Here is a 24,474-nt window from a genome sequence, read left to right on the forward strand (position 1 = left end):
TATTGTTGGGGGGAGGTGCAAATGGGGAAATTTGGATCCTGGGCACAATGTTATTCCTTGAAGACACTAGTATACAATGTCATATTTGTGTTTTGGGGGGGCCCTCCTCTCATCCTGTATGAAAAGGCATCTGGGCTCCTTTTAGTGGCTCTCTGGCAAGTTTAACATTCTAAACAGGACTGTTCTTTCACAAATAATAATCAAACAAGTTGGCTCTCTCTTTGCCTTTTTTCTTCCAGTGAGGATTAAGAGAAGTATCCAAGGTATTTACAGACAGATTCTTGACCCAACCTCTCAACACTGGAGACCACTTTCATTTTAACTTTTAAAAATACCATAGAATTCTTCAAATACATCTGAACTCACTTGAAGATAAGAGTAAATATTTCTGTGGTCTTTGTGGGGGTGGGGAAGGTTAGTTCAGAGTTAGAGCTCCGCAGAAGTTGAGGCAGATACGTAAACAGTCGGCAGCCAGGTGGCGTAGTTGGGAATCATTAGAGACCAAAGTTCAAGGTGACAAAAGTTTTCCAAGCAGAGGTAAGGAACGGCCGAGGAAAATCGGGGAGTCCCACTTAGCCTTCTGGGTGCAAGGTTCCTCAGACTGGGACAGGTCTAGAAAATCGAGAGTAGCTGGCTGCCTTCTTTCTGCCAGAAGTCCATCTCTTTCTCTGCTCTCAAATTACTCCTGACTAAAACCAACTGGGGCGAAGATGGTCGGATTTTGTTTACACATAGGGAGAAGGCTTCCTGAGATTGTGTAATGAACCCAGAAGGAGTTTATGAGAGTCGTTAAACTGGTTATGGTAGGTAGTGTTTCCAGACATCTAGTGTTAAACCTGAGGAAAAGGTGTGTCCTCCAACCAGAGGATCCCAGGGCCTCTCCAAACCATACGAGTGTGGGTGAGGAGACGTACAGTTCCTTCAGTGACTTGGAGACCAAATATCTACCCGGGTACCAAGGAGGGGAGAGAATAGAGTGAAACCGCAAGGTAGATGAACATCTTTCAGAGGCATGCATAGAACAAGCTGAGAGGTGGCATCATCCATGAGATTACCAGATATGGTAGGAAATGGGAGATTTTAGAACCCACAAGTCAAGTCATAGATACATATCTCAGGAATAGACCAACCACACAAGTGTGGGACTGACACACCTTTGAGGGAGAGAGAGTCTGCTTGCTCCTGGATTGAAAGGTTCACTCACAACTGGCCTCTAAGTCAGTCAGTGCTTCCTGTAGAGACTAGAGTCCTGTGGGGTAGTCCTACAACTGAGCTCATCCTCATGTGACCCCAAGGGGCTCTTTGGACTCCAGAGGCCCCAGAAGCCCGGAAGAAGTCCAGAGGTGTAAGACCCAGGCTCCCAACTTCTCATGGATACATTACCATAGCTATTGTCAAAGGGAGACAATCCCACGAGTCAGGAGACACTGGAGAGGCCCTATTCATGATGCCCCTCTGGGTTGGATGACCCTGGAACAATGTGGCAGAATTCACGCCCACATTCCTGTGGCCCAGTTTTCACGCTCATTGGCTCTCCGCGGTTTCCTCTTGCCTTTTGTAATTAGGTGTGTTGAGTAAAGAGTAGAAAATGCAGTGACCTCCTGGGCCCACACAATGCATGGCAATTATGTATCCCGGGTTCACTTCCGTGCAGCAGATAGTGATCAAGTAGCAGGCTTGGTTCCCCAGGGCAGGGGGAATGCAGATGTGAGCATACAGTGGTTATGCATCAGGAGCTCGAGATGAGGGGATGGGAGGAGACAGAAGTCTGAGAGGGGGTAACAGATGCAGATGAAGCTCAGCAGGGCCAAAGAATAGACTCAATGCACCTGGGGAGAGAGCCCAGGAAATGCTTTTTGGAGGAGGTGACATTTTGGCTAGGTTTTTAGGGGTGAGTAGGAGTTCATTAGACAAAGAGAGTGACAAAAGGGTTGTTTTTTTTTTTTAGAAGGGGATCTATACAAAAGGCACAAAAGCAAGGAGCATCTTTAAGAAATAGCAAGGAGTTTGTTGAGACTATATATGATGAGACAGGGTGGTGAGGACATGCAGTCCTGTATCAGTTAGGGACCTGCCAAAACACAGGACCCACTCACTCAAAAATGTTTAACTGGGGCACCTGGGTGGTTCAGTCAGTTAAGCATCTGCCTTCACCTCAGGTCTTGATCCCAGGGTCCTGAGATGGAGCCCCTCATAGTGCTCCTTGCTCAGCGGGGAGCCTGCTTCTCCCTTTGCCTGCCGCTCCCTTTGCCTGTGTGCACGTGCTCTCTCTCTCTGCCAAATAAGTAATTAAAATCTTTTTTTTTAATATTAAAAAAGACACCCAGGGCTGATAACTGTGGGCAGCTATTAGCTCCCCTATACCTGAACAGGCAGGGGGAGAGGGCAGTATCAGCATAGTCCAGTGAGGGTTGGGGCCCCATGACGGGACCTGTGTGGCCACAGGAACACAGCTCCTCTTAGAACACAGCAAGGCAGGGAGGGAGTACAGGTGATAAATACCCCAAGCTCGCGCTCTCTCTCTCTCTCTCTCTCTCTCTCTCTCTCTGTCTGTCTTTGAGATCTACAGCTAGTGCCTCTCCTTCGCTAAACTCAGCCAAAGCCAGAGGACAAGGAACCCTTGGTTACACGCTTTGTAGAGATCAGCCTCCTGGGACATAGAGCAGGGCAAGAAAGGACAAGTCAAGTCTGAAAGGCAAATAGAGAAGAACCAGCACAGAGCCATACGGCATCGAGTGCTAGGAGGTTTTCTCAGGACATTATTATACAGAACAAGTGTTGAAAAGATAACAAGGTCCGTGAATGATGCAGAGAAGTAGGCTGATGATGTCTAGTGATAACTGGTGCTGCTTATGGGCATTACAGGAAGGGAGCCTCTATAACTGTTACCAGCATGACCATTCACCTGCCTTGCCTTGTCCCACAGACCCATCCCCAAGGCCCCCACATCAACCAGCCTTTTCTCCATGCAAAGAGGGCAAATGCGGTAGATGGTAGAAGCAGCCAGAATACCAGGGACCTTCTCTCCCCACCTATAACTTAGGACTCTTCTATTTGGAAGTGACAGAAAATCCAGGTCAAACAGGCTTAAGCCAAAGTGGGGGGGGGGGAAGGTGTAGAATTTATGGCTCAGATAATTTAAGAGCTCAGAAATAGTAATGGCTTCAGGTACAGCTGGATGCAGGGGTTCAAACGATACCACCCCAGCCCATTCTGTGTTTACATACAGTTTCTGCACCTCGGGCAAGACTCCCATTGGTGGTGAGATAGTGGCCAGCACCACTGCAGGTTTCCGTGTCCCTGTTCCACACCCAGCAGAAGAGAGAGAGTTTCTCAGCCTATAGTTCAAGACTCTCGTGCGACGGCCGGAGCCTCAGGAAGCCCTGATTGGGTCATATGGACCCATTCCTCAATCAGTCCTGGGAGGAAGGGAATGTGGTTGTCTGGTTGACAGGGCTGGAGTCACTCCCTCATCCCACACCGTTTCCCCGGCTCTGAGCTAGGTACAGGTGCCACTGCACCTGGGGCGGATCGGGAGCTGGGAGGTGTGCTGGCAACAGCAGGGACAATGGGTCTCTATCAGGTGGCAGTTACAACAAATGCCCTGCCTTTTACCTTTTGTGTCCCTACACTATTTCCTGAATGCAATTAGTACCTAATCATAGGCCAAGTTTTATTGAATTCATAGTATTACAGAAATGTTTGAAGTTGTTTAGATATTCACTATCTGCCTTAATTTTAGACAGAAACCACTTTAAAATCTGAGAGAGGGGAAGAACAATTAAGCAAGGATGACAACTGAATGTTTGCCTTAAACCCTTAAGAACTCTATTTTTGAAGAGCCTACAGCTAATACCATATTTAACGATGAAAGTCTGAGTGCTTTCCCCCTAACATCAGGAAGAAGGCAAGGAAGTTCATTCTTACCACTTGTATTCAATATCTCACCGGGCGCTGAACCAGTCCCATGGAGCAAGAAAAAAAAAATAAAAGGCACAGATTGAAAAGAAAGAAAACTGCCCCTAGTCACAGATGGCATGATTTTCTACCTACGAAATCCCAAGGAATCTACAAAATAACTCCTAAAACTGATAAGTGATTTAGTACATTTGCAAGATACAAAGTTAACACACAAAAATCATTTTTTTAAAGATTTTTATTTATTTATTTGTCAGAGAGAGAGAGAGAGAGCACAAGCAGGGGGGAGCAATAGAGGGAGAGGGAGAAGCAGGCTCCTCACTGAGCAAGGAACCGGATGTGGGGCTCGATCCCAGGACCCTGGCATCATGACCTGAGCCGAAGGCAGACGCTTAACAACTGAGCCACCCAGGCATCCCACAAAAATCATTTTTTTTCTGTGTACTAACTAATGTATAGCTGGAAATAGAAGTTTTAAAACTATTATTTATAATAGCTCCAAAATTACAAGATTAAGTGTGTATCTGACAAAATATATGTAGAATCTCTAGGCTGGAAATTATAAAACACTGACAAGAAATTATAGACCTAGTAAATGGAGAGACACACCTGTTCATGGATTAGAAGATTCATCACAATAATCATGTGTGTTCCCCCCAGACTGATTTATAGATTTAATGTAATTTTTTTAAGATTTTATTTATTTAGAGAGTGAGCCTGAGCAGGGGGGAGAGGGAGTGGGAGAAGCAGACTCCCCTGCTGAGCAGGAAGCCCGACTCGGGGCTCCATCCCACTGTCCCAGGATCATGACCTGAGCTGAAGGCAGATGCTTAACCGACTGAGCCACTCAGGTGCTCCAGATTTAATGTAATTCTGATCAAAATCCCAGCAGTATGTTTGTAGATCCATCAGAGAAGGTAATTCTAAGCTCTATGTGGAAAAACTAAAGGAACTAGGAACTACTAAAACAATTTTAAAAAGAAGAAGGAAAAAATAAAAAGGCACTTGGAAAAATCACATTATCCTATTTCAAGACAGTGATCAAGACACTGTAGTATTGGTGAAGGGACAGACACATAGATCAATGAAACAGAATAGAGATCCTGGAAATAGACCCATGCAGAAATGCCCGATGGATTTTTGACAGAAGTGCAAACGCTATTTGAAGAAGAAATGGTAGTCTTTTCAACAAGTGGAGCAACTGGGCAGCCATATGCCAAAATTAAAAATGAACATCCAAACATCACATTTTTTGAAGGTTTTATTTATTAGCGAGAGAGTGCATGAGTGGGGGGGGGCAGCAGGGGGAGAAGGGGCAGAGGGAGAGGAAGAAGCAGAGTCCCCACTGAGCAGGGAGCCCCATGTGGGGCTCCGTCCCAGGCCCCTGAGATTAGGACCTGAGCTGCTCCACCAACTGAGCCACCCAAGTGCACCTAAACATCACATTCTATACAAAGATTAACTCAGAGTCGATCATAGATCTAAAGAAAAGGGGACAAATATAAAACTTTTAGAAAAAAAAAAGAAAAATCTCGGTGACCTAGAGTTAGATAAGACTTCTCAGATATCCAAAGCACAGGTCATAAAAGAAAAAAAAATTGGTAAGTTGGACTTTATAAAAAATAAAAAGCTTTTGTTTTACGGAAGATAACCTTTAAGAAAATGAACACATATCAAATCGTGAAGTCATACATCTTAAGTTATATGCAATTTTTAATTGTCAGTTACACCTCAACAAAGCTGGAAAATAAGTACTGAACGGTCTACAGACTAGGAGGAAATGGTTGCACATCACCTATCCAACAGATCTGAACTTGCATCCAGGATATATAAAGAATTTTCAAAACTCAAAATAGTAAGAAAGCAACTCAACTTCTAAAAATGGGCAAAATAGCACTGGGTCTTATACGCAAACAATGAATCATGGAACACTACATCAAAAACTAATGACGTACTACTGTATGGTGACTAACATAACATAATAAAAAAAAATAAAAAATAAAAATAAATGGGCAAAAGCTTTGAGCAGAACTTCGCCAGAGAGGGTACATGGATGGCAAATAAACACACTAAGAGCTGTTCAGCGCTATTAGCCTTTGGGGAAATGCAAATTAAAACCATGATGAGATGCCACTCCATACATATTAGAACGGCTAAAATGCAAAATACAACATCCAGTGCTGCTTTGCATACGAAGCCTCTGGTACTCATACATTGCTGGTGGGACTCGGAAAAACCATTTTGGTTTTTGGTGGTCTCTTAATAAAAGTTAAACATACTCTTACCATATGACCCAGCAGTCCTTCTTCTGGATAGAAACCTAGAAGAAAAACTTACATTCACGCAAAGACTGGTACATAAATGTTTATAGCAGCTCTAATCATAGTCACCCCAAACGGGAAACAACTCACATATCCTTTGGGGAGGGAATGGATAAACATACTAGTGTGATCTATTGGGCAAGAAAAAGGAACATACTATTGGTATGCACAAAACTGGAATGAATCTCAAAGGCCTTATGCGCAGTGAAAGAAGCCAGTCTCAGAAGGCTACCTCAAGTATGATTCTATTTATATGACCCTCTCAAAAAGACAAAACCATAGTGTGTAGAACAAATTAGTGGCGGCCAGACATGGCCGGGGGCAGGGGGGTGTCTATAAAGGTATCACTTGAGGGATTTCTTTGGGGTGATGGAACTGTTCTCTGACCCACAGCCTAATCTTGATTATGGTGGTAAGAATTTTAGCACATGTTCAAAATCATAGGACTAAACACTAAAAAAGTCAGTGTTACCATATGATAAATAACACTTACGTACACACACAGACCTCAAGAGTCAGGTTGGTGCCTACAAGTCCAGTGTTTGCAAAAGGAGGTCTGTGTTTAATGGTGAGGAATTTCTGCTTTCTGGTGTGAAGAGCAAAGCCTCCCTTGGCCTGATGCTGCCCTCCTTCCCCCCAGGGCTATCTGATCTCATTGTTCTGAGCACTATCAGGCATGGACAGAAAGGGAACTTCTTAACTCTGTATCTTCAGGGCGAGCCAGGGCCGGCTGTTCATCTGGCCCGGGGACACACAAGTCACATGGATCACAGAGGAGGTTGGGAAGTCTTGGCAAACACCCTTGAGCTATGTTTTGAAATTTCCAATGTGGGGGCGCCTGGGGGCCTCGGTTAAGCTTCTGCCTTCAGCTCAGGTCATGCTCCCAGGGTCGTGAGATGGAGCCCCACGTCCGGCGCCCTGCTCCGCGGGGAGTCAGCTTCTCTCTCTCCCTCCACCCCTTCCCCAGCTCATGCTCTCTCGCTCTCTTCTCTCAAATAAGCACAATCTTTTAAGAAATAAATAAATGAAATTTCCAAAATGGCAAACAGGTAAAGTGAGAAAGCAGAGGCAGCAAGGAGGCAAGTCTCAGAGACTGGGCCACAGGGCGGAACTGAAAGGCTGGGGCTGGGGCTGGGACTGGGCTCTCCGCCCTTCACCGTGGGAGAGTGATCCTCTTCATGAAGAAGAGGGTAGAAGACAAACTCCTCAGGAAACACAAACACCAGTGTGAAAGGGGGTGTCCAGAGGTGGGGGAGATGGAGGCCCACTCATCCTGGCTGGATTCCTCCACACATCCATCTGGTTTTGCGCTAGGACGGTGTAGTCTGAGAATTCTTTCTTGGCACCCCAGCATCCTCTTGGCAAAGAGTTTTCTTTCCAGCCAGACTGGACCCTTGTTTGGCCACATCAAGCATCCCCTCCAGCCAGATTGCTGATTGTCACAATCCCCTGTCCTCCCCACGAGGCCAGGCAGTCATGCAGGGAGCGTGGGGTTCTGATTGCTTCTGTCCTCTATGTTTCTTTTTTTTTTTTCTTTTTTTTTTTTGTCCTCTATGTTTCCAGCATGGCATAAGGAATCAGACCCTCCACACTCCTCCCAGTCACGTGTCTTCCCTCAAGTAAAACAGTCCTTGGCAGGTCATTAGGGAAAGTCCTTCCCTCTGTCCACCTCAGAGTCTACTTCTGAATTCAAGCCCCATCCCTGTAATTGGCCTTCAGCTCCAGACCCGTTTGGAGAACCACACTGGCCCAAGGGCCAGCCGGCTCCTCTCTGGTGCGTTGCCACAAGGAAAGAGGAAGTGACCTGCAGCTCTGCGAAAGGACCAGGCTCCACATCAGGTCTGTGTGACTTCAGAGCCGAGCGCTTCACCCCCCACATGCCTTCCAAAGACGCCAGCATGACTCTTCCCTCAACGGCCCAAACATCTAGACAGTTGAATACAGTACACTCCAGTTGATTCCCCCTAGAGGAGCCCAAGGCTGGTGGGTCGAGTTTGAGCAAGCAGGTTAAAATAAGAGGAGGCTCACAGCGGGGACATGGAAGAGTCAGGTGGCTTCCCTCGACCTCTTCTCCGTGGGAAACAAACGACTTAACGATGTGATTCACGCTCCCCCTCAACGCACACTCTGAAATGAACCACCCTTGCCATCTTGCTAAATCTTCCCTTGCCCAGACCGTGAATGTGGGGTTCTCACTCTCCTCCCATCTTCGCTGTCTCCCCCTCCTCGATGGAGCTCCTCTTCCATTCTCCCCGTCCTGCGTACCTCCCTGCCCAGGAACAGCCTCCTGACTGCTTTACCTCCCTGTTCTAATCCGCCCTGCACATCTCAGGTTTATCTCCAGCCTGGGCCCGCCTGTATGCAGACATGCTCAGTGCCTGTTCATATCTCTCGTTACTAATAGCTCATCTTTGTGTATTACTTTATGGTTGAAGTTGGTTTAGCTCCTGTAATCCTGGCAAAGACCCTGTTGGTAGGGGAGGGACTTAAGGGCCAGAGCTGTATATGCTCTCCTCCTGGGCAATCTGGGCATTTCAGGATATGGCCCAATTTTTGCTTCTGTAGTTCTTGAAACCACTGCTCGAGCACCAGCCAGACTGGGGGCTGAACTGCATGAAGGAGCAGCGCTATGGGGTCAGACAGACCTGGGTCCCCAGGCTAGCCAGGTGACCTTGACCAAGTTTCCTGACCTTTCTGTCTTTATCTGTAACTTAAAAGCTTACTAGATTCAGAGATTAATAAAAACAATGGATTATAAAAGTGCTTAGGACAGAGGCACTTGAATGTTTGTTTTTCCCTGACCCCTTGGTTTTGGGGTGTTTTCCCCACTGTCCTTCCTCCTCAGAGGCAACCCCTGCCTGTTGAATTCCTGTTCTCAATCAAAGATGCATCTGAACTTCTGCCTTTCTTAATCCAGCCTCATCCTTATCTCAGGGTAGCCTTGAACTCCGACAGCTTTGGGGCTGCTCCCCTGCAGAGTAGCAAGGTCTCTTGTCTATGATCACTGTGCACGTCGCACCAGCCTGCTGGGAGGTGCGTTCTCAGGGGCAGGAGCAGCACCCCCTTGTTGGCCTCACCCCCCTGCACTGCCCATGGTGCCGCACAGACGTTACTCAGAGAGCACTTGCAGGACTCGCTCAGGGCTGCATGAGGTCCTGGTGATCGTTTCCCAGTCGCCGTGGTATTTGCTGTCCTGTGAGCATGGTGGATCTGTCCTGCTAGACCATCTTCCGTGCAAACACCGGAAGGAGAGTTCTCATCAGTCTGCATGGGCAACTTAATATCTAACTTATGGCATGTCAAGAAGACATTGGCTTGTGGAGGTATTTGGTGTGACCTCAAGGAGTTTAACAGTTGTTTTTAAGCTTCACATTAAAAAATGGAGTGGTTTCACACCAAGACTCAGATTCTTAGTTTCTCTTTTAAAAATGCAGGAGATGAGGCCACCATAGACCCTCGTTTCCACGTGACAGTGCTTGGCTGGAGTTGTGGGGGCCACCACAGACCCCCCCGGGCGTGCTTCTCGCTACCACTCTGACCCCCTGGCCTTGGATGGTTGCAATCTTTGGTGTAAACTGAAAAATCATTAGCGTCTATTTAAACACTCTGTTTAAGAATGGTTCCTCATTTTCAGTTTAGGACAGGTGACCAAGTTGCTGTTATTTCCCCAAGGGGTAGAAAGGTTCTTCTTCTGTTTTATGTGTATTTTCAACGTCTGTGCCCTCTGTCTGCAGACCTTTCAGTTGTCTGGAATCCATGGCCCCCAGCCTGGCTCCAGTGACGACCGCGTGTCAATGCAGCCACTGCGGCTTCTTTGACGTGGAGGAGCTCTTGGCCCCGTTTTGTCTGTCCATCAGGGAAGAGGGACAGGTCAGATCACTGCTTCTGCAGTCACCTTTCCACAGTTGTCCCTCCCCTCCCCAAGGGGAAAGGTCGACGTGACGGGGAAGGCCCACCTTCCATGAAGGGAGAAGGAAGAAGAGGAAGAGAATTTTCTTCATTTTACCCTTCATCGCATTGAATCCCTCCCCTAAGACCCTGAGTCAGGTATCATTCCTTCTAGACGGATGCTAGAACCAAGGCACCAAGAGGCTATTGTTGACCCTCTAGTGAGCAGAGCTTGGGCGACTTCATATCTAACTTAGGGCGTGCCCCCCGCGTCTGTCTGCCTTAGGGTCTTCAACCCCGTCCCACCAGGTTTCTAAGACTGGTGTTTGTGGAAGTGTTTACTAGCTGGAAGACACTTAAGAGCGAAGCCAAAATCAACAAACCTTGAGCGTCTGCCAGCTCTAAATAGAAGCTTCTGTTCAGCTCTGCCCTGGGATTGGGTCGCTAGGCCTCCCGCCTCAGTATCTCTGTACGTGGATGGTCTTCGGGGAAATAGGACCAAGTCAGATAAGATAAATGCATTGTAAAGTAAGAATGTCCTTGGTTTTAGATCACTGTGCTTCCCGCATGCATTTTCTCACTTGGTTCTCACAACATTTCTCAGGTACCTTCTTTGAAGTTCTATTTAGGTGAAGCAACCCCCCAAAAAAGGCACGACAGGTACATATGTGGTAGAAATGGAAGGCAAGTCCAGATTCCTGACTCTTCGTCCTGTTAGGTGCTCCTGCTTGGTTTTTCCTTTATTTCTACAGGGTGGAAGTTAATTCTGAAAGCTCTGTTCTGTATACTTTTGCCGTTGCTGTGATCACCTGTTGTTCATCCTTGCTCACACTTCCCGAGCTTTCTCCCAGGGGCGGGGCTGAGTTCTCCGCATTCCTCAGCCCTCCCCACCCTCGCCCCAGTGCTGGGAAATCCGACTGTCCATTCTTCCTCTTCGATAAGGGTACTGCCTCGTCATAAGGGGTTTAGGTAGGTGGCTTCCTCGGGTCCCACAGTTAGCAACTCTTAGAGCCGACTCAACTCCAGACCTGGTGACGTAGGCACATTTCTGATGTGACCCGTATCTTCACCTAGACTCGAAACCACATGAGGATCAGGACCCTGAGTGTATGGTCCACAGAGCTTAGCAAAGTGGTTGGATGCAGCGGGGTTGCAAGTCGTTAATTAATGACAGCTGATTTTTTTTAGGCCGTTAGTTTGATTTTTCTTTTCCCAAAGGGATTTTCAGGTCATCCTGTTCTCAGAATAATCCTGGTTTTCTGTTGGTTGTTTTGATTGATTTTTCTACCCTATAATTGAAAATTAAGCTCCCAAACATCTCCTTTGTGGGCTATGAACTGCAGTCTGTAATCACAACTTTTCTTTAAATTGATCATCTTCTTTTGAGCTGTTAATAAACATGCCTGGCTTCATTGGAGTTTTCAAATTGTTATTTCCAGATGGTGAGGCCTTCAGATTTGATAAGTTCATGCATATCCTACTAAGTGGAAGTTTGAACAAAATGCCACATTTTTGGCAGTCTTTGTGCTATTAGTATGGTAATTAAAAGGAAAAAAAGAAGTTTCCCTATATTTTTGTCTTTTGTCCCACCCCATGAAAAAGCCCATCAACTTGTCAACTGATCAAAATGGAAATGAATCACACTTAATATAATTACTTGCCTTTCTCTTTTTCTGTTTTTTTTTTAAATCAGTTTAGCTTTCTGAATGTGTATATATGTTTCTTTTTAATTGAGATGTAATCCACATAGCCTAAAATTTAAAAACGATTCCGTGGTTTTTAGTATATTCACTGTGTTGTGCAACCATCACCACAAACGAATTTCAGGGCATTTCCTTTTTTAATTTTTATTTATTTTCAAAGAGTTTATTTGAGAGAGAGTGAGCGAGAGAGAGCACACGAGCAGGGGCAGAGGGAGAAGCAGGCTGGGATCATGACCTAAGCCGAAGGCAGACGCTTAACTGACTGAGCCACGTGGGAGCCCCAGTTTCCGATCACACACCCCCAAAAGAAACCCCGTACCTCTCCCTCACCCCATCCTGTGGCAACCACTAATCTGCTTCCTGTCTCTATGGACTTGCCTATTCTGGACATTTCATATAAATGGGATCCTGTAACTATAATATGTGGCCTTCCTTCACTGAGCATAAAATTTTCAAGGCGTATCCATGCTCTGCCGCGTGTCCATGCTTCGTTCCTTTGCATGGCTGAATAGTGTTCCATTATATGGATATACCACAGTTTCTCTACCCAGTAATAAGTGGATAGACATTAATTATTTTCACTTTTTGGCTATTATAAATAATGTCGCTATGAACATTTGTATACAAGCTTTCATGTGAAGGCATGTTTTAAATTTCCTTGAGTATATGCTTCAGAGCAGAATTGTTGGGTCATAGGCTAACTGTGTTTAACTTCTTGAGGAACTATAGTTTTCCAAGGGACTACACTGTTTTAACATGCCCACCAACAATGTAGGAGTGTTCCAGTGTTTCTCCACCTCTTCACCAACCTGTCATTTTTTGTTTTGTTTGTTCTTTGAAGAGCCACCCTAATGAGTGTGAGTGGTATCTCATTGTGATTTAAACTTTACATTTGTGTGATGACTAATGATACTGAACATCCTTCTGTGTGATTATCAGCCATTTGTGTATCTTCTTTGGAGAAATGGTCTATTCAGATCTTTTTCCCATTTTTTAATTGTTGAGTTGTAAGCGTTGTATATATATTCTGGGTACTAGACCCTTATCAGGTATATGATTTGTATATCTACCTTTCCCCAGTCGATTGCAAAGCAAAACTTTTATAAGATTTGTATTTTGCAGCTATATTGTGGTCTTTACCAGGACCTACCCCATATTTAATTATTAGTGTCTGGAAAGTCACCGAACTTATATTCAAAAGCGGGATTTGGGGTTAAAAGGAAGCATTCTGTGGGCCCAGGGTTTTGATAGTGAGGTCATGTATGAGTCTTCCTGACACCTTGAGAAAGTCATGGTCCCCATCTTCTTCAATGGTAGAAGTCATGAAGCTTGAGGGTTTGTGGCATTTTTATCCATGGTGGGATGGAAACTGTGCTTTTGCTTCTAAGTTAGATTTTTCTCTTTTGCTCTTAGAGAAAAATTCTGGGGCGGATGAGCTGCCCCCGCCCTCAGTCACCCATCATTCCAGCGCATTTCTTCTGGTGAGGATGAGTTTGCATGTTCGAGGCAGCTTGGTTGGAAGCTTCCTGGTGGCTGGGGGAAGGCCCGTTCTTTCTCATCCGGGCTCCACTCTGACTTGATCACTGCACACCTTATAGAAGCCGTTGCACCCCAGAACTGAGGCAGAATGGGGAGGGGAGAAGTGCAGCTGAAGAAGGTGGCTCTAAGAGACAGACTACGAGTCAGCGAGGACAGTTGTGTGTTCAGGGTCTCTGCGAAGGGAGCAGCTCCACTTGCTCGCACTTTGTGCCCATTCCTCACTGTGCTGGGGCTTGGGGCTGGCCGCAGATCTTTCTGCTGTGTCGAGGTGGATTCACCATGACTGGCAAGGTCCTGGGGTGCCCTTGCCAGGCTCATTTATCCCTTCACTACTCAAAACATGATTCTACTGACTGAATCTACCTTTTAACAAAATCCCCAGGTGGAGCGTCTGGGTGGCTCCATCTGTTAAGGAGTCCAGCTCTTGATCTCAGCTCAGGTCTTGATCTCAGGGTTGTGAGTTCAAGCCCCACATTGGGCTCCACGCTGGGTGTGGAGCCTACTTAAAAAAAAAAAAATAACCAAAAAAACCCCAAAATCCCCAGGTGATTGATAAGCACATCAAAGTTTGGGAAGCCTGTGTTCATGTCCGTCCCCCTGTTGCTGCATGCCTCACATGGTCATTCAGTCTGTGTCTGAACAGTCTTCCTCTTTCTTCTCTTGGCTTCCACGGGCTTCACCTGATGTGATGTTGGTGCCGTCTGAGTACTGGCTGCAGTACTCGGCATATTTTATTATGCCTGTTGTTACAGTGAGAAAATGGAGGCATAGACAGCAAGATAAATGTTTTGCCCGAGAGTACACAGCTAATAAAATGGTGAGGCCAGTGTTTAAACACAGATCATCTGACTACAGAGCCTGTCTCCTAAAGAGTTGGTCCTGAATTTGTTTCTTCCCTCAAGATGTCCCACGTGATTTAATATGCCTCATTTCATCATGTAGGTTAAAGGTCCCTTGATTATGCATTATTCTCATCTCTATTGCCCTATTGGGCAATGTGTTGCAGGAATTAGGTGGCCTGTAAATGTTGGCTTAATTGATCCCACGAGGGTACATGGGACTACTTGGAACAGCAATGGATGTTTTAATATAGCAAGATCTTTCCTATATACTGTGGGACTTTCAACTTTAATCTTTATGGGCTCCCTTATCCATCTTAAAGAGGACATACTGGAAAGAAATGAAATAAATAATTGGAGATGTTGTAACATTTAGTGGTATGATTGTTGAGCTCATGTGGTTTGGTCCCTACCATCTCAGACACAGAAATATAACACCCATCTCCAAAGAGCCAAACCCAGACTCAAAAGAAATAAAGGAAATCCTGGGGCATCTGGCTGGCTCAGTTGGTTACACATGCGACCCTTTTTTTTTTAAGATTTTCTTTATTTGGGAGAGGGAGAAGCAGGCCCCCTGCCGAGCGGGGAGCCCGATGCGGGGCTCGATCCCAGGACCGTGGGATCATGACCTGAGCTGAAGGCAGGTGCTTAACAACTGAGCCACCCAGGCATCCCACACACGCAACTCTTGATCTTGGGGTTTTGAGTTCAAGCCCCATATTAGGTATAGAGATCACTTAAAAATATATATATCTGAAAAAGAAGAGAGGGAGGGAAGGAAGGAAGGAAGGAAGATAGGAAGATCCTCATGTGCCAGAAATAAAAAAGGAACTCAAAACTGGAAGTGTAAAAAAAAAAAAAGGTGATGCTAAGGTCTAGACCCAATTATAGGCCTTACAGAGGTTTTAATGTCCATACAGGGAAGAGATGTGAGTTTGGACTATGTGAGTGAAGGAGCTAGAATCAGACCTCTGCATAAAGCCTGGACTCTCAGAATTTGGCCCTATTCTTGAAAAGAATACCAGAAAAATTCTAACCCAATGACTCAGGAAAACCTCAAGAAAGCTTGCCATCTGCCCATCGCTACAAGTAACAGGGAAGAGGGCCATCTATGAAAAATTAAAAAGTGGACTTAACTGGGTATGTGATCTAAATTTACACCACCACAGAATGCTGACCTCCACTACGCAGAACAAGCTGAGGGTTGCTGGAGGGGAGGGGTGGGGGGGTGGACAAGGTTGGGGATGGGCATTAAGAGGGCACCTGTTGTGATGAGCACTGGGTGTTGTATGTAAGCGATGAATCACTAAATTCTACTCCTGAAACCACTACTACACTGTATGTTAACTAACTTGAATTTAAATAAAAACGTGGGGGTGGGTAGAGTGCTGACTTCCTACACTGAAAAACTAACAGGAAGACAGTCCTGGTGACCTTGAAACTCTTAAATCCTAAAGAGAAATGGGTTTCCTACTCTGAGAAAGCCACCCCCATCCCCAAAAGAGAAATCTACAGTCAAAAATTACAAAGCACACAAGGAAATGACACAAGTTAATATATACACTACAAGCAAGAGAATGTATCTTCCAAAAACTGGAGATGATACAGCAATCTGAAAGAATAGGAAGTATGTTTAAAATGATTAAAGGGAGAGGCGCCTGGGTGGTGCAGTCGGTTAAGCGTCGGACTCTTGGTTTCAGTTCAGGTCACGATCTCAGGGTCGTGAGATTGAGCCCCATGTCGGTGCTCAGTGTGGAGTCTGCTTGAGATTCTCTCTCCCTCTCCCCCTGACCCCCCCCACCCACACACGTGGGCACTCTGTCTCTAAAATAAATAAGTAAATCTTTAAGAAAAATGATTAAAGAGAAACAGATGAATAGAAACTAAGAAATAGAAGAAGGATACTCTGAGAAGGATACAGTAACTTCCAGAGATGAATCTTAGAGCTACTGGAATAAAAAACTCAGTGAATGAATGAAATACCCAATAAGTGCAACTGAAGGAAAGATGGATAAACTGAAGTAGGTACTAGAAAATCCATGAGAATGCATCACAGAGATAAAGAGAAGGAATATTAAAAGCCCCCAAATCTTCATGTATCTAGATACTTATAAGCATATTTTTTAGAGGGTTTACAGTTTGAAGAAATCACAATAGCAATTGGAAGATGTTTAGAACTAAACAACAATGAAAATACTATGTAATAACTTAGGGAACACAAACACATAATTTAGAAGGAAATGTAATACCCTTACATGCCTATATTGAAACAAGCAAGCTAATGTGCTAAGCTGTCAACTCCAAAATTAGAGAAAGAAGAACAATCGATCATTCGATAAGAGCAGAATTTAATAATACAGGAAACAAAACAAAATAAAGAGTGTGGTATGGAATACTGAACATCCTTAGAGTGGATCTTCCTGTATTAGTATGAATAAGTCTCAAACACATAGTGAAAAAAATCTCAAAAGGAAAGGGCAGGCTACAAAATACTGTATCCAGACTGATATTGTGGAAGTCAAGTTTTCAAACACATAGAAACGACATGATACATTTTCATGGCTTGAGACATTATACAGAAACCTATTAGATCCTCATCAAAACAACTTTCTTCCTGAGCCAGACTGAATTCTTAATTGTAGGAGAGAGTGATTGTTCAGTGTCAACAGTCATCAATATAGACAAAGCAGTGCGGACCATATTTCCTGTTGACGGGACAGATCCATCCATGAAGGAAAATGTTTATTATTGCAGTAATAACAAAATTGTATTCTTTTTTCAACTCCTCCCCCTCAGATCCTCCAGCATTCAATACAAGACTTGGCATATAGTTGGATTTTAATAAATGTGCACTTGTTTTTGCTTTTTCTTGAATTCAGATAGTACAAAGAATGCATTTAAGGTACTTTCTTCCCTTGAGCCTGAAAATGCACAGTAAACTCAAGCCTTTGTATCATATTTAATGCTTGTCCCCTTCGATCATTAGGAAAAGTCCATGACATTCAACAAAATTGTGAAGAATTGAAATATTTAACAGTGGGGTGGTGGTCAAGAAACTTGTCCATCCAAAGTAGTAGTATCCAGCACTTAAAAAAGATGATGTGTAACATAAGGAAATGCTTATAATATAACGTTAAGTGAGAAATGCCAGAAACAAAACAAAACCCTTACAATATTCACAGATAAACTTTGGAAACGTTCTAAGTGAAGGAATCCAGACACACATGCCACAGTATCAGTCAGGATTCTCCTGAGAAAGAGACTCTCCTGTGTAAATCTACATGAGATTTATTTTAAGGAATTGGCTCACACAGTCGTGGGTTCTGTTTAAGTCCAAGATCCATAGGGCAGGCGGACACCTCGGGCAGGGAGTTGGAGCTGCCGTCTTGAGGCAGAATTCCTTCTTCACGAAAGCTTGGTTTTTGCTCCTCAGGCCTTCAGCTGATGAGACGAGACCAGCGAGGTTATCAAGGGTAGTCTTTAAAGTGAACTGATTGTAGATGTTAGCCACATTTACAGAACACCTTCACCCATACCTGGATCCATGTTTTATTGAATAACTGGTACCATAGCCTAGGGAAGTTGACATGTAAGACCAACTAATCATGAAAGCCTCCCGTTGTATGACTGTTTATATGAAATGTCCAGATTCAACAGATCAAAAGAAAACAGATGAGTGGTTGCTGGGGGTGGGGGGTAGGGGCTGGGGCAAGGGAGGGTTGGGGAGTGGCTGCTAATGGGTGTGGGTTTCTTTATCGGTGATGAGAATATTCTGGAATTAAATAGTGGTGATGGTTGCACAACATTGTGAATATACTAAAAACCCCTGAGTTGTACATTTTAAAAATGATAAATTTTATGTGAATTTTATCTCAGTGAGAAACTGCCCCCAAACCCTATAATTATACAGCCATTAAAAATTACAAGAGATAACTCTGGACTCCGGGAAACAAACAGGGTTGTGGAAAGGGAGGTGGTGGGGGGGGATGGGGTAACTGGGGGATGGGCATTAAGGAGGGCACGTGATGTGATAAGCACTGTGTGTTATATGCAACTAATGAATCATTGAACATTATATCAAAAACTAATGATGTCCTGTACGTTGGTTAATTGAATTTAAATTTAAAAAAATTGCAAGAGATAATCCATTTGAAGGGCTTAGCATAGACTCTGATCTAAAGTATGTACCCGGTAATTGTTAACCATTATGTTATTTTTTTTTCAATTTTTCATTTAAATCCTGTTATGATTAACCACAGTTGTATATGAAAAAAATGAAAACAATTTCTCTTTGCATATATTTGAGTTGGTGAGGTTGGGATTGGATTTTTGAACTTGTTATTTCCAGTAGAACTCTGATGATATTGCTTGTGCCGTAAATACATTTTTTAAGGATTTAAAAATAAAGCTTTACAGAGGCATCTGTTTGGAGCCAAAATGCATGCAAAGAGCTCTCACTTGTGGAAGAAAACAAGAGAGGGGAACAGATCTATTTCCGTGGAAGGACAGGTTAGAACTTACGCAGTGTATGCATGCAGTCATTTGTTAACAACTATTCATTCTACACTTTTTATTTTCTGGTTATCAATGTTCATCTTTGATGAGCTCCCAAAGGGCAAGAAGTCATATTGCTAATTCTCCTACTATGGTGCCCAGCAAGATGGCATGATTAGATAACTAGTCCAGGGATAATTAAAAATATTTCTTCCTTTGCCAATAGTTCTTATTCAATCAAGCCAAAATCAGTCTGTGTACCAGAGAACCATTCTGGGGCTTTGATTAAAAAAACCACAGAAGATTTTAATCTCTTTTCTGAAAATACCCTAAAAGGAACAATGCTGTTTTCATAAATCTGCTTTCTCAAATGCAATTCAGCTACTATCCCCGGATTAATTTTTATAACTATAAAAAAACACATGTACGTAAGAACAAAGGCTGGATAGAACCTGAAAAGTGGGGGAGGGGGAGGATAGGTCAGTATAAATTATTTTACATGACTTTTTCTTTTATTTTCATTTCTAAAATTATTTCTTTTATTTTTAAGTAATTTCTACACCCATTGTGACTCCACCAACTGAGCCAGCCGGGCGCCCCTCCAGAATTATTTCTTGAACAATAATTTTTTATGAGCTTAGAGTGAAAAAAAATCACCCCATTTCTTCCAAGATAGGGCTACTGGACTGTCAATTGTTTGAGACAACATGAACTTGAAGAAGAAATCTCCAGCTGAGGTCTTAATTGTTTTCCTCCTGAGTTTCTTCCTTCCCTATTTTACTGATACACGTAGCATGAACAGTGGGGAAGGCCCAGCCAGCTCTCTAGGAGCCAATGAACAGGTCCTATGAGCCCATTTTATTTTATTTTATTTTATTTTATTTTATTTTATTTTATTTTTAAGATTTTGTTTATTTATTTGACAGGGAGAGAGCACAAGCAAGGCGAATGGCAGAGGGAGAGGGAGAAGCAGGCTCCCCGCTGAGCAGGGAGCCCGACATGGGGCTCAGTCTCAGGACCCCGGGATCATGACCCGAGGGGAAGGCAGGTGCTTAACTGACTGAGCCACCCAGGTGCCCCCTATGAGCCCATTTTAAAGCTGAGGACACCAACGCTCAGGGATTATCACAGCATCTTGTGCCTTAGAATGGACCTTGAGGGCATCTCATCCAAGCCTCTTGCCCCATACCTTCAATCCCACCACTCAGTGATGGGAGGGGTTAAAATTATGGCCCAAGTTACAAACCTTGTAAATGGCAGAGCCGGAACTCGAGCCAGTGGTGCTAACACGGAGCTCTTCCCAAGCTGCCTTCATACCTGCTTGGGATCTTCTTGCCTGAGTGAGAGAAAGCCGCCTGAGAATGACTTCCTGGTAATTTCTGGGGCTCCAGAGGTCTACATAACAATTTTACCTTTGGGCTTCCTTGTTGGCCCTGCCCAAGGCCTCTGGAGAGCTATGCCATTCAGAGAGGTTCTTGATCTTGACCGTCCCTAGTTCTGGGAGTGGTCTTGTCAGGTGGGTCTGACCCGTGTACCTTCAGGCAGGTTCGTATTCCCAGCAGCCTTTGACTCTGGACACCCTCTGTGTTCTTAAATCTAGTCCACCATTCTGGCCCTGGAAGAGGGTAGAGATTCACTGTGCCCCGTGAAATCCTGACTTCATCTTGGGACCTGGAAAATCTTCCGCTGATTTTTCTTATCAGGCATCCAATTTCTCCAGACTGCTTTGAGACCCAGATAAAACACGTGCATTTACAAGGTGTAACTCCTGGCTGAAGTTCTTTACAAGAACACTTGAGGGTTCTGGGATGGCATCTCTGGCCCAGGGTAAATCTTTCAAATGCTTTTCCAGGTCTTGGTTGGTATTTATATTCTCCTCCTTTTCAGAAAAAAAAAAGGAAGGGTGGGAGGGAGAAATTACAACTTGTGATACTCAACTTCAAAAACACACTTGATAGAAAGTTTTCGTTACTAAACAGAATAACCTATTCGTGGTGCTTGTCCCTCTGATAGCTTTGAAATGGCTCTTTGTGGTGACTCTTTTATGTCTCCCATAAAAACCCATTATCTGGATAAAGGCTGAAAAATAGCAAGTACACTTCTTTCTAATTTCCCTGCATTTATTTGGGATGGAGATGATTAGAGACACAGTTAATCGCTAGTAATATAAACCCTAAAATTGGAGCACCTGGGGTTCTTTTGCTACTCAACAGAGTGCTTTTGTGGTGGGTTTTTGAACACAGACACATCTCCTTTCTTTTTACACACAGAGCTTTCTTTGACATACAAGCCAAAAATTTACTCGAGGCAACCTAAAGAGTATGAGAGAGAATGTCTGTTTGGTTTCTTTAAACACTGAACACTACAGAGTATCCTTACAGCATAAAGTAGGTATGTTCCATATAGGACAGCTGAACATAGGCATTTATTAAGTAGGAAGTGAGCACAATGTGCTTTTTAAATTCGCTGAAAATATTTTGAATCCTTGCCGTTCTGAACCATTTAGGAATCTTTAACCCTAGGTTTTGAAATATGAATCAAGCAGGATTGATATTGAGCTTTTTTTTTTTTTCTGGTCTTGGCTACAATTTGAGAAGTGTTTTTGTATATGTTTGTTCCAAAAATAATTAAAAATGGCTGATCAGAAATACATATAGAAATGCATGCCCCAAATAAAGAGATCAGGACAATGGTGGATCAGGTAGGAAAATAAAATTAAACCAACCAAGGATAAGGTCACTACACAGAGGTATCTTGTGGGGTTCCTTTATTTGGCCCTGCTCACGGACATGGGAAGTATACCTGGATTTAAATGAAAACTCTAGTATTGATTATAATTCACATCTGTCTTTGTTGCCCTAGAGTTCTTAACTGTGCCCGGGTAACTAAATTTTCACAAACTAATTATTTGAGTTTGTAAAGGAGCAGATTCAGTGAGGTCCTGCTTGAGTCTTTCTGCTGTTTAGCCATTTTATCTCCCATTTGCATATCATCCTCAGAGGCTGATGAAGGAAGAGCATGTGCAAGTCATCCCGGCCCATCTTATGTCTTGGTTTAAAAAACATGGGGCGTGTGATGGGGCGCCTGGCTGGCTCATTCGGAAGAGCGTGTGACTCTTGATCTTGGGGTTGTGAGTTTGAGTCCCAGGTAGGGTGGAAAGATTCCTTAAAAGAAATAAATTTAAAAAAATATAAAAGGTTGGCTCTACTGTTAAGCGTCTGCCTTCAGCTCAGGTCATGATCCCGGGGTCCTGGGATCGAGCCCCGCGTCGGGCTCCCTGCTCGGCGGGAAGCCTGCTTCTCCCTCTCCCACTCCCCCTGCTTGTGTTCCCTCTCTCGCTGTCTCTCTCTCTTTGTCAAATAAATAAAAATAAAATATAGATATATAAGGGGGGTCCTGGGTGGCCCAGTCCATTAAGCATCTGACTCTTGGTTTCAGCTCCGGTAGTGATCTCAGGATCATGAAATCGAGCCCCACAGTGGGCTCCACACTCAGCACAGAGTCTGCTTTAGATTCTCTCTTTCCCCTTCCCCCTGCTCATGCTCTCTCTCTCTCTCTAATAAGTAAATAAAATCTTTAAAAATATAAAAGGGGGTGTTGCAAAGCAGCAATGTGTGAGGGTCAGAAGAAGTAAGGCAGTTAGACATTGGGACCGTTCGGGAGAGAATAAGTAAGAAATATTTAAAATTAGTGATTTGTAGTTACCAAAACCAGCACAAGGAAAGAATTCATGTAGACGTCTTGTGAAGGCAAGCTTTCAGAGCTTGAACAACATGGGTTTAACCTGTGCGAGTCCATGTACACACGAATTTCTTTTTCAATAAATGCAGTCCAGCACTGTAAATGTCTTTTCCTTATGACTTTCTTAATAACATTTTCTTTTCTCTAGCTTAGTTTATTGTAAGAATCCAGTTCACAGTACATATAGCATACAAAATACACATTAATTGACTGTTTATGTTCTGGGTAAGGCTCTGTTAACAGCAGGCTGTTATCAATTATGTTTTTGTGGAGACAGAAGTTATATGTGGATTTTCATTTGTGTGGGGATTGGTGCCCTGAACCCCAGCATTGTTCAGGGGTCCACTGTGTAACATTTCTTGATTTTGAACATTTCCCTACACTCACAGAAATACCAGCTTCAGTGTCCAAAGTACTCAGGTTCAGTAGCTTCATAAAAAGCCTCTTGATCAGACCAATTTGGACACATCATCATCTAGAAATAGCCAACACAGAATAGAGAGCATTAGACAGCACAGTTGTTCAGCAACATGTAAATATATCAAACCAAGAGAACCTTATGTTGCTATTAAAATCACAAAAGTTGCATAAATAGAGTGTCATAAAACTATCATGAAAAGAGTATTTATGAGAAAATGAGAAAAATGAACATTGATATGTAAACTATAAAATGTAAAACACCTGGCTGGCTGAGCCGAAGAGCGTGTGAGTCTTGATCTCAGGGTGGTGAGTTCGAGCCCCATGTTGGGGGTAGAGATTACTTAAAATAAAATAAATTAAAATAAAATGTAAAATACCTAAGGTAGATGAACACTAAGGGGAGTGTGTAAAAACAAAAGTAGTTATTTTGGGTTGACAAAGATGATGAATTTCTTTTCCTTCTCACGGTGTTGTTGTTTTTTTTTTTTTTTGATGTTTTGTCATAATAAATATAATTGGAGGAGAAAAATGAAAAAAATTTTCACGTGAAGAATATTTTTTACAAACTCACTGAATAGTGTGTACTTTGTGTTCATTAAAATGTGATTTGTTTTGGGCGCCTGGGTGGCTCAGTCGTTAAGCGTCTGCCTTCGGCTCAGGTCATGGTCCCAGGGTCCTGGGATCGAGCCCCGCATCGGGCCCCCTGCTCCGCGGGAAGCCTGCTTCTCCCTCTCCCACTCCCCCTGCTTGTGTTCCCTCTCTCGCTGTGCCTCTCTCTGTCAAATAAATAAATAAATCTTAAAAAAAATAAAATGTGATTTGTTTTTTAAGTCTAAAATTTACAGAACCGTGGGGCTCCTGGGTGGCTCCGTCATTAAGTGTCTGCCTTCGACTCAGGTCATGATCCCAGGGTCTTGGGATCGAGCCCCGCATCGGGCTCCCTGCTCGGTGGGAGGCCTGCTTCTCCCTCTCCCACTCCCCCTGCTTGTGTTCTCTCTCTCTTGCTGTGTCTCTCTGTCAAATAAATAAATAAAATCTTAAAAATAAATAAATAAAATAAATAAAATTTACAGAATTGTGGAAAACCGTCTAAACTGTTTTTCTTGCCAATAAAATATAGGGGTTCGGGTGGGGGGATATTTTTCCATAGAAATGTACAAAGAAGAACTCAATGCTGGTTTTCTTTTCTTCTTTCCAATCTTTCTTAGGGATCACCATAGGAGTCTTGGTTCGAGAATACAGCAAGCTCTCTAGTCTGGAGAAATTCTACTTTGCTTTTCCCGGGGAAATCCTAATGAGGATGCTGAAACTCATCATTTTGCCATTAATTATATCCAGCATGATTACAGGTACCTTGAGAAAACTGATGGTTCTCTGTGATTATTTAAGGAGCTGTCTTTTAAGTTCTTTTCTAATTATGGAAAAAATTGAAATGCATTTGATGCATCACACACACACACACACACACACACACACACACACACACACACACACACCTTACTTGGAAAGTGTATATTTGCTTGAGTGGAACTATTTTATTAAAGTGGCATGGCTCTGCCTAAGGCCCTGTCCACCACTGCTCAAATCTTCATTTGGCCAGCCATGTGATAT

At 43.7% G+C, this 24,474-nt stretch overlaps 1 protein-coding gene across 1 annotated transcript in view; it reads left to right on the plus strand.

Moving 5' to 3' along the window:
- SLC1A1 (solute carrier family 1 member 1) overlaps positions 1 to 24,474 on the plus strand; it is a 74,861-nt gene that overhangs the window by 11,758 nt on the left and 38,629 nt on the right. The window contains exon 2 of the mRNA XM_025891672.2: positions 24,072 to 24,212. Within this exon, the coding sequence (XP_025747457.1) occupies positions 24,072 to 24,212 (141 nt within the window). The remainder of the gene's footprint in view (positions 1 to 24,071; positions 24,213 to 24,474) is intronic.

Source organism: Callorhinus ursinus, unplaced genomic scaffold, assembly GCF_003265705.2.
Source record: "Callorhinus ursinus isolate GAN/ISIS: 27379988/994484 unplaced genomic scaffold, GSC_fseal_2.0 scaffold28, whole genome shotgun sequence".
NCBI classification, from domain to species: Eukaryota; Metazoa; Chordata; class Mammalia; order Carnivora; family Otariidae; genus Callorhinus; species Callorhinus ursinus.